General features: G+C 64.0%; 1 protein-coding gene across 1 annotated transcript; it reads right to left on the reverse strand.

Annotated features, from left to right (window-relative positions):
* Positions 1-330: 330 nt before the first annotated feature.
* On the reverse strand, positions 331-9299 carry LOC134432864 (uncharacterized). The gene is made up of 7 exons (XM_063181742.1): positions 9161-9299; positions 6422-7426; positions 5091-6083; positions 3682-4683; positions 2323-3402; positions 923-1930; positions 331-467 (listed from the first exon to the last, which is right to left on the reverse strand). Exons 1-7 carry the CDS (start codon positions 9173-9175, stop codon positions 432-434), a joined length of 5139 nt encoding a protein of 1712 aa, XP_063037812.1. The 5' UTR covers positions 9176-9299; the 3' UTR covers positions 331-431.
* Positions 9300-10509: the final 1210 nt, after the last annotated feature.

Consider the following 10509-nt stretch of genomic DNA (forward strand, 5'->3'; position numbering starts at 1 on the left):
GCCACCATCAGCTGCTGGGCTGTGGCTGCCAGGTTGTCCCCAGCTGTCCCCCTGCAGGTGGCCTTGTCTTGCGGGTCCCCAGCCCAGGCGGGTGCCGCGTTCTCACAGGTGTCACGGAGCTTGGTGGCCTCCCTGGCCACCTGGTCCCAGCTCTTCTCAAGTGCAGCCACCAACTCTCGCCAGGCACTGCCCGCGGCTCTCACATGGGCCCAGGTGGCCCCAGGGGTGGGCCCGAGGGTGGCCAGGGCCTGGCCCAGGGAGGGGACACCAGGGTTACTCAGGGAGGTGACACGGGGGTGTTCCAGCGTCTTAAGGAGGCTCCAGGTGAAGATCCTCAGGGCTGCATGCAGGGACTTTGGGGGCACACAGCGCCGCACGCCCCGGTGTGGCCCGGTCAGAGTGGCCGCCACCTCGCCCACGGTGGCCACCACTTACACCAGAGCCTCCAGCAGCTGGGGAGGCGACACCTGGGGAGGGGACAGGGGAGGTGACAGTGAGCTGGTGGCTCTTGTGGCCTCCTGTGTTGGCCCCTGTGCCCTCCCCGGGTCCCCTCTGTCCCCTCCCTGCAGGGCTCTACTGTCCCCTGTTCCAGTGCCATGCCCTCCTCCCCTCAGCCACCCCCTGCCACCCTCCCCACTGTCCCCTCAGCCACCCACTACCAGCACACTTGCAGCCCCTGCCATCCCCTGCTGTCCCTTCTGCCACAGCCTCCCAGCCCCCGTGTCCGCCCTGCCCCGTCATCCCCATCTCCCACTGCCCCAGTGTCCCTCTTTCCCCTACACCCCTCTGTCTCCTCCTCTCTTCCTGCTACCTCCTCTTGTCCCCTTTGCGACCTCCTCTCCCCTCCTCCCACACCTGTGGTGTCCCCTCTGTCCTCATCTCTCTCCCCTACCACCCCCACCCCCCCGCCCCACCAGCACACCTCTTGGAGCTCCATGTTCAGTGGGGACACCCTGGGGATGCTCTGGGAATGCTGTGGAGGTTGAAGGAGCCTTGGGATGTCCTCAGCGGCTCTTTGGCCCCGCTCGGCCACCCCACAGGCGCTGGGGCTGGTGGGAGCACCAGTGAACAAGAACTTGATGGCATCTGGAACTGCCCCCAGCAGGTGATCCTTGGCCAGGTGGGCGTTGGCCTCCCACAGCTGCTCAGCCTCAGACACCTTGGCCACCAAGGCCTCGGGAACATCGGGGGATGCCAAATTTGTCTGCTTCATGGCGGCCTCGATATCCCTGAGCAGGCACTGCATCTCCCGGGGGAACGCGGTGGCTTCGTCACACGCAGCCACCAAGCGCTCCAGCAGCCCCAGGGACGCCTCCACCCGCTGTCTCACCATGGTGGCCCTTGTTGCCTCGCTGGCAGCCACCCTGGCCTGTTCCCTCACCTGGGCTTCATACCCGGACACCACTTTCCCCCCCTCCTCCCTGCCCAGGGCCTGACCAAGCTCCACCATGTTTTCCTGAGCTGTCCCATCACGGGCAGCCTCATCCTGCAGCTCCCTGGCCCGGGCAGTGGCGGTGGCCACCCTGTCGGCCGCCTCAGTGGCCACCTCCCTGCATGTGTTGTGGACCTGGGTGGCCGCCCTGGCCAGCTTGGCCCAGCTGTCCACAAGCACATCCACCGACCTGTGCCACTTGCTGGCTGTCATTGTCACATCGTCCCAGTTGGTCCAGGTGGTGCTGTCATAGGCAGCCAGGGCCTGGCTCAGGGAAGTGAGAGGGTCACCATCATCGTAGGTGACATTGCGGCACCACCAAGTGCCCTCAATGCAGTACAGGGTGACCCAGAGGCTCTCAGTGAAGTCCACCACCTCCCAGTACAGGCTCACTGTGGACACGGGCAGCATCTCCTCGTCCCGCCTGGGCAGGGTGGCCAGCAGCTCACCCAGGATGGCCACCACGGTGACCTGTGGCTGCAGCAGGGCCGGGGACAGCTGGGGAGGGGACAAGGGAGGTGTCAGGAACCTGGTGGCACTTACAGCTTCCTGGGATGGCCCTCTTCCCCCAAGGGGCCCACTTTGTCCCCTCCGTCCCTTTGCCAGCCTCTTGTTCCCTCTGTCACCCCCTGCCCCTCCCCTCGGAGCACCTCCTGCCCCTCTCCTCTCCCCTCTGTCACCCCCCAACACCCAACATGTCTGCCCCATCCCCCACTTCCCCTTCCCCCCCTTTTCCCTCCACCTCTCTGTCACCTCCCCCTTCCTGCCCCTCCCTCCTGTCCCTCCCATGCCGCACGGCCCCTTTCACCACTGCCCATTGCCCCATGCCCCCCAAAGTGTTCCCTCTTTCTCCCTCTCAACCCCCCCCCCCGCCCCCCCCTGCATCCCACCTGTTGGAGCTCCATGCTCACTGGGTGCACCTTGGGTACACTCGGGGGACACTCTGGGGGTCGAAGGAGCCTTGGGATGTCCTCGATGGCTCTTTGGCACCGCTCAGCCAGCCCACAGCCAATGCGGCTGGCGGGACCACCATCGATATAGAACTTGATGATGTCTTGAAGTGCCTTCCCCAGGTGATCCTTGGCCAGGCGGGCGTTGGCCTCCCACAGCCACTCAGCCTTGGCCACCTTGGCCACCAAGTCCTCGGGGGCATTGGGGAACACCTCATTTATCCCCTCCAGGGTGGTCTTGATGTCCTCGAGCTGCCACTGCAGCTCCCGGGGAAACGCAGAGGCTTCGTCACACGCGGCCACCAAGCGCTCCAGCAGCCCCAGGGCGACCTCCACCCGCTGTCTCACCATGGTGGCCCTTGTTGCCTGGGTGACAGGAATGCTGGCCACTACCCCCTCCCAGGCCCTCTCCTCGCTGCCCAGGGACTGATCCAGCTCCACCATGTTTTCGAGAGCTGCCCCATAATTGGCAGGATCGCTAAACTCTCTTTCCCTCCAGGCCCCCTCCTCCCTGCCCAGATCCTGACCCAGCTCCACCATGTTTTCCTGAGCTGCACCATCATGGGCAGCCTCGTCCTGCAGCTCCCTGGCCTGGGTGGTGGCGGTGGTCACCCTGTCGGTCACCTCATTTACCAAACTCCTGCAGGTGTCACGAAGCTTGGTGGCCTTCCTGGCCAGCTGAACCCAGCTGTCCATGAGCACATCCACCGACCTGTGCCATTTGCTGGCTGCCATTGTCACATCACCCCAGGCGGTCCCTGGGATGCCCTTGTAGGCAGCCAGGGTCTGGCTCAGGGAGGTGACTGGGCCGTCATCGTAGTTGGTGACATTGCAGTACCACCAGGCATCATCAATATCATACAGGCTGCCCCAGAGCTCCTCGGTGAAGTCCATCAGGTCCCAGTACAGTCGCCCTTGGGACACAGGCAGCATCTCCTCGTCCCGCCTGGGCAGGGTGGCCAGCAGCTCACCCAGTATGGCCACCACGGTGACCTGTGGCTGCAACAGGGCTGGGGACAGCTGGGGAGGGGACAGGGGAGGTGTCAGGGATCTGGTGGCATTTGCAGCTTACTGGGGTGGCCTCCTCCCCCTGAGTGGTCCCATTTGTCCCCTCCATCCCTTTGTCAGCCTCTTGTTCCCTCTGCCACACCCTGCCACTCCCCTCATAGCCCCTCCCACCCCCTGCCCCTCTGCTGTCCCCTCTGCCACCCCCACCACCCCCCGTGTCCCCCCTATACCCCATTGCCCCCTCCCCTCCCCACCCACTCTTCCCTCTGTCACGTTCCCCCCCCATCGCACCTCTTGTAGCTCCATGCTCCCTCGTGACATCTTGAGGACACCTTGGGGACACTCTTGGGGTTGAAGGAGCCTTGGGATGTCCTCAGTGGCTGTTTGGCGCCGCTCGGCCACCCCACAGGCACTGGGGCTGGTGGGTTCACCATCGATATAGAACTTGTATATGTAGTCATGTGTCCCCAGCAGGTGATCCTTGGCCAGGCGGGCGTTGGCCTCCCACAGCCACTCGGCCACAGCCACCTTGGCCACCAAGTCCTCGGGGACATTGGGGGATGCCTCATTTGTCCCCTTCAGGGCGGCCTCGATGTCCCCAACCCTGCGCTGCAGCTCCCGGGTGAATGCGGCGGCTTCTTCACACGCGGCCACCAAGCGCTCCAGGGCCGGCTCCAGCCGCTGTCTCCTTCTGCTTACCCTAGTGGCCAGAATGGCAGCCACCCTGGCCTCTCTCCTCACCTGGGCTTCAAGCCCGGCCACCACCTCAGCCCCCTCCTCCCTGTACACGGCCTGACCCAGCTCCACCATGTTTTCCTGAGCTGTTCCATCCCAGGCAGCCTCGTCCTGCAGCTCCCTGGCCCAGGCGGTGTTGGTGGCCGCCTTGTCAGTCAGTTCAGTGACCGTCATCCTGAAGGCATTGCGGAGCTTGGTGGCCTTCCTGGCCAGCCTGGCCCAGCTGTCGACATGCCAATCCACCGACTCCTGCCACTTCTTGGCCACCTTTCTCACATGGAACCAGGAGGTCCATGGGGTGCTCTTGTAGGCGGCCAGGGCCCGGCTCAGGGACGTGGGACGTACATGCTCATAGGTGACATTGTGGTGGTACCAGGCATCATCAATGTCATAGAGGGTCCAACCAATCATCCTGGTGAAGCCCAGCAGTTCACTGTACAGACACATTGGGGACTCGAGCAGCATCATCATCTCCTCATCCCACCTGGGCAGGGTGGCCAGCAGCTCGCCCAGGGTGGCCACCACGGTGACCTGTGACTGCAACAGGGCTGGGTACAGCTGGGGAGGGGACAGGGGAGGTGTCAGGGACCTGGTGGCACTTGTGGTCTCCTCGGGTGGCCCCTGCCACTGAGAGGTCCCCTCTTTTCCCTCCATCCCTTTGTCAGTCAGTTTCTCTCTCTGCCACCCCCTGCCCCTACCCTCATAGCCCCTCCCACCCCTTGCCCCCCTGCTGTCCCCTCTGCCACCCCCATCACCCCCCATGTCCCCTCCCTGCCAAGTCCCCTCCATTCCTCACTGCACCCTCCTCCCCCTTTCCCCTCCACCCCTCTCACACCTCCTCCCTTCCAGCCACTCCCTTCTGTCCCCTGTGCAACCTCCTGACCCTCCCACCACCCCCCTGCCCCCTCCCCCCTCCTCTCCCCTTTGTCCCCATCTCTCTCCTCCCTCCCCTCACCCTGTCACACCTTTTGGAGCTCCATGCTCTCTGGGGACACCTTGGGGACACCTTGGGAACACTCCGGGGGTCGAAGGAGCCTTGGGATGTCCTCGATGGCTCTTTGGTACTGCTCAGCCACCTCACAGGCACTGGGGCTTGTGCGACCACCAGTGAACAAGAACTTGGTGATGTCATCAACTGCCCCCAGCAGGTGATCCTTGACCAGGCGGGTGTTGGCCTCCCACAGCTGCTCGGCCACGGCCACCTTGGCCACCAAGTCCTCTGGGACATCAGGGGACGCCCAATTTGCCACCTTCAGGGTGGCCTCGATGTCCCCAACCCTGCGCTGCAGCTCCCGGGGGAATGTGGTGGCTTCATCACACGCTGCCACCAAGCGCTCCAGAAGCCCCAGGGCCGCCTCCAGCCGCTGTCTCACCATGGTGGCCCTTGTTGCCTCTCTGGCAGCCAACATGGCCTCCATCCTCTCCTGGAGTTCATAGCTGTCCTCCTCCTCGGCCCCCTCCTCCCTGCCCAGGGCCTGACCTAGCTCCTCCATGTTTTCCTGAGCTGTCCCATCAAGGGCAGCCTCGTCCTGCAGCTCCCTGGCCAGGGTGACCCTGTCAACCGCCTCAGCAGCCACTTCAATGAAGGATTTGTGGAGCTTGGTGGCTGCCCTGGCCAGCCGGGCCCAGCTGTTCACGAGCGTGGCCACCAACCGCTGCCACTTGCTGGCTGCCATTGTCACACGGTTCTGGGGGGTCCATGGGGTCCTCTTGTAGGTGACCAGGACCTGGCTCAGGGAGGTGACAGGGTCATCACCATCGGAGGTGACATTGTGGCGCCACCAGGTGTCATCAATGCAGTACAGGGTGACCCGGAGGTCCTTGGTGAAGTTCACAATGTCCCAGTACAGGTCCACTGTGGACACAAGCTTCATCTTGTCCCGCCTGGGCAGGGTGGCCAGCAGCTCACCCAGGATGGCCACCACGGTGACCTGTGGCTGCAGCATGGCCGGGGACAGCTGGGGAGGGGACAGGGGAGGTGTCACGGACCTGGTGGCACTTACAGCTTCCTGGGATGGCCCTCTGCCCCCAAGGGGCCCCCTTTGCCCCTCCATCCCTTTGTTAGCCCCTTGTTCCCTCTGCCACCCCCTGCCCCTCTGTCACCCCCTAACACCCACCATGTCTGCCCCATCCCCCACTGCTCCCTTCCCCCCCTTTTCCCTCCACCTCTCTGTCACCTCCTCCTTCCTGCCCCTCCCTCCTGTCCCTCCCATCCCCCACGGCCCCTTCCACCACCCCCCTGGATCCCAAGTGTCCCCTCTGTCCCCCCCTCACCCCCCCGCCCCTCTCAACATACCTCTGGTAGCTCCATTCTCACTGGGGTGATCTTGAGGACACCTTGGGGACTCTCTGGAGGTTGAAGGAGCCTTGGGATGTCCTCGATGGCTCTTTGGCACCACTTGGCCACCCCACAGGCACTGGGGCTGGTGGGAGCACCATTGAAATAGAACTTGATGATGTCATCAACTGCCCCCAGCAGGTGATCCTTGACCAGGCGGGCGTTGGCCTCCCACAGCCACTCGGCCTCGGCCACCTTGGCCACCAAGTCCTCTGGGACATCGGGGGATGCCTCATTTGTCCCCTCCAGGGTGGTCTCAGTGTCCCTGAGCCGCCACTGCAGCTCCCGGGGGAAGGCAGTGGCTTCGTCACACGCGGCCACCAAGCGCTCCAGCAGCCCCAGGGCGGCCTCCAGCCGCTGTCTCACCATGGTGGCCCTTGTTGCCTCGCTGGCAGCCAACATGGCCTGTTCCCTCACCTGGGCTTCACGCCCGACCTCCACCTCTGGCCCCTCCTTCCCCGTGCAGGACCTGACCCAACTCCTCCATTTTTTCCTGAGCTGTCCCATAATGGGCAGCCTCGTCCTCAGCTCCCTGGCCCGGGTGGCGGCTGACAAGGCAGCCGCCTTGGTGACCGCCATCCTGCAGCTGTTGTGGAGCTTGGTGGCCTTTCTGGCCAGCTGGGCCCACCTGTCCACAAGCACATACACCGACCGCTGCCACTTGCTGGCCATCATTGTCACATGGGTCCAGGTGGTCCCTGGGGTGCTCTTGAAGGCAGCCAGGCCCTGGCTCAGGAAGGTGACAGGGTCATCACCATCGGAGGTGACATTGCAACGCCACCAGGTGCCCTCAGTGCAGTACAGGATGACCCGGAGGTCCCTGGTGAAGTCCTCCAGGTCCTGGTACAGTCTCCCTGAATACCTGAGCAACAGCATCTCCTCATCCTGCCTGGGCAGAGTGTCCAGCAGCTCGCCCAGGATGGCCACCATGGTGACCTGTGGCTGCAGCAGGGCTGGGGACAGCTGGGGAGTGGACAGGGGAGGTGTGAGTGGTCTGGTGGAACTTACGCCTTCCTGGGGTGGGCCCATGCCTCTGAGAGGTCCCCTCTGTTCCCTCCATCCCTCTGTCAGCCTCTTGTTCCCTCTGGCACCCCCTGCCCCTCCCGTCGTAACCCCTCCCGCCCCCTACTCCCCCCCGCCACCCCCAACCAGCCTTCGTGTCTGCTCCCCACTGTGTACATCTCATCCCCCTCTGACCCCTCCCCCCACCGTGTAACCTCCTCCCTTCCTGCCACTCCCTCCTGTCCCCTTTGCCACCCTCTGTCCCCCCCTTCCCCCCCCATTGTACCTCTTGGAGCTCCATGCTCACTGGGGACACCTTGGGGACACCTTGGGGATACTCCGGGGGTCGAAGGAGCCTTGGGATGTCCTCGATGGCTCTTTGGCACCGCTTGGCCACCCCACAGGCGCTGGGGCTGGTGGGAGCACCAGTGAACAAGAACTTGATGGCATCTGGAAGTGTTCTCACCAAGTGAGCCACGGCCTGGCGGGCGCTGGCCTCCCACAGCTGCTTGGCCAGGGCTGCCTTGGCCACCAAGGCCTCAGGGAAATTGGAGGTCTCCTTCTTTCTCCCCTCCAGGGTGGCATTCATGTAGGTGAGCAGGCGCTGCAGCTCCCAGGGGACCGCGGCAGCTTTGCTACACGTGGCCACCAAGCGCTCCAGCAGCCCCAGGGCCGCCTCCAGCTGCTGTCTCTCCATGGTGGCCCTTGTTGCCTCGCTGGCAGCCACCCTGGCCTCTCTCCTCACCTGGGCTTCATGCCCAGCCACCACCTCGGCCCCCTCCTCCCTGCCCACGGCCTGACCCAGCTCCACCATGTTTTCCTGAGCTGTCCCATCACGGGCAGCCTCGTCCTGCAGCTCCCTGGCCCAGACAGTGGCAGTGGCCACCTTGTTGACTGCCTCAGTAGCCACCTTCTTGCAGGTGTCACGGAGCTTGGTGGCTTTCTTGGCCAGCTCAACCCACCTGTCCATGAGCGCTCCCAGTGACGTGTACCACCTGTCGAACAGCCATAGCACATGCTCCTCGGGGGGGGGCCCTGAGGTGCTCTCATAGGCAAGCAGGACCTGGCTCAGGGAGGTGAGAGGGTTTTTATAATTTTTGTTGGCATTCCAGAGCCGCCAGGTGTCATCAGTGCGGTACAGGGTGGCCCGGAGTTGCCGGGTGAATTCCTCCAGGTCCTGGTGCAGGCTCACTGCAGATCCCAGCAGCATCTCACTCTCCCTGGGCAGGGTGGCCAGCAGCTCACCCAGGATGGCCACAGCGCTGTCCTGTGGCTGCAGCAGGGCCGGGGACAGCTGGGGAGGAGTCAGGGGAGGTGTCAGGGACATAGTGGCACTTAGGGCCTCCCAGGCTGGCCCCTGTGCCCTCCCGGGGTCCCATTTGTCCTCTCCCAGGAGGGCTCTGCTGTGCTGTGCCCTCTGCTGTGCCCTCTGCTGTGCCCTCTGCCCTTTGTCACCCTCTCTGACACCTCTGCCACCCCCTGCTGCCTCCTGTTTTCCTCCCCTACCTCTCTGTCACCTTCCCCCTTACTCCTATGCCCTCCTGTCCCCTTTGTGACTCCCTGTCCCTCCCGTCATCCCCATGTCCCCTTCGTCCCCCACTCCCTCCTTTCACTCCCCCCACCCCCGTGACAGCTCTGTCACCTCCGTGTCCCGTCTGTCCCCTCTCCCCCCTCACCACTCCGGGATTGTCGCACCTCAGGGGGCTCCATGGCAGCTGGGGACACTCTGGGGATGCCGTTGGGACACTCCAGGGACACTCCGGGGACACTCCGGGTGACAAAGATGCCTGTGTGAATGTTGGGGACACTTAGGAACGAGACGCAGGCAGATGGAGAAAACAGGAAGAGGTGATGTCACCGCCACCCCTCCCCCTACTGTGGAACCAGGGCAGGGCCCCAATTTCCCCTCCCCGCCCCGATGTCCCCGATGGGACCCCGATGTCCCCTCAGCGTCCCCAACAAGGCCCAAGTGTCCTCTGATGTCCTGTTGGGGACACTGGAGACACACCAGGGTCCTATTCTGGACAATGTGGGATCATCGGGGACATCGTGGTGACCCAAAATGGGACAGGGGACATCAGGGTGGCCCCAGTGTGCCCAAGGGAAGGACACGGGGGTGTCCCCAGGGGAAGGACATGGGGTATTGCCCAGGGTCCCCAACAGGACACCGGTGAGTCCCTGGTGTCCCCAACCGGACATTGGGGGACACCTGGGCCTTGTGGGGGACATTGGGGCAACACCAGGGCCATGTGGCGACACTCAGGGGACACTGGAGTCCCACTGGGGACATTGGGGGGATGTTGGGGACCCTGCCCAGGCATCACAGGTAGGGGGGGCAAGGGGGACAGTGACGTCACCTCTTCCTGCTTCCTCCATCCGGCCGTGCCACGTTCCCATGTGTCCCTAACTGTCACCTGGGTGTGTTTGTCACCTGGAGTGTCCCCAGAGTGTCCCCAGAGTATCCTCAGAATGTCGCCAGAATTTCCCCAGGGGCCATGGAGCCGCTCAGGGTGTGACAATACTGGCATGGGGGGACACAGGGGTGACAGAGTGGAGAGGAGGGTATGGCAGGAAGGGGGGAGGTGACAGAGGGGTGGAGGGGACCGAGGGTGACAGAGGGGACAGCAGGAGGGTGGCAGGGGGTGGCAGAGGGGATGAGGGGTTGACAAAGGGACAGAGGGGACAGCAGAGCCCTCCAGGGAGGGGACAAAGGGGACACTGGGAGGGAACAGGGACCACCCCAGGAGGCCACAAGAGCCACCAGGTTCCTGACACCTCCCCTGTCCCCTACCCAGCTGTCCTCTTCTCAGGTGCTCTGGACTCTGGTGGCTGTGGCGGCCACCCTGGGCAAGGTGGCGGCCACTGTGACGGGGCCACAGAGGGACGAGCAGCAGCGCATGTCCCCAGAGTGTCCCCAGAGTCCCTGAGGAGCTTTGCCTGGAGCCTCCATAACGCCCTGAACCACCGTGGTGTCACCTCCCTGGGCCACTGCAATGTCCCCTCCCTCAGTCAGGTCCTGGCCACCCTCGGGTCCACCCCGGGGT

This window comes from Melospiza melodia (assembly GCF_035770615.1).
Source record: "Melospiza melodia melodia isolate bMelMel2 chromosome 7 unlocalized genomic scaffold, bMelMel2.pri SUPER_7_unloc_1, whole genome shotgun sequence".
Taxonomy (NCBI): Eukaryota; Metazoa; Chordata; class Aves; order Passeriformes; family Passerellidae; genus Melospiza; species Melospiza melodia.

Excerpts from the sequence above, each read along its gene's own strand:
- LOC134432864 (XM_063181742.1), bottom strand. Across the intron at positions 6,084-6,421 it reads TGAGAATGGAGCTACCAGAG|CTGTCCCCGGCCATGCTGCA; the intron begins GTATGTTGAGAG and ends TCCCCTCCCCAG. Across the intron at positions 1,931-2,322 it reads TGAGCATGGAGCTCCAACAG|CTGTCCCCGGCCCTGCTGCA; the intron begins GTGGGATGCAGG and ends TCCCCTCCCCAG.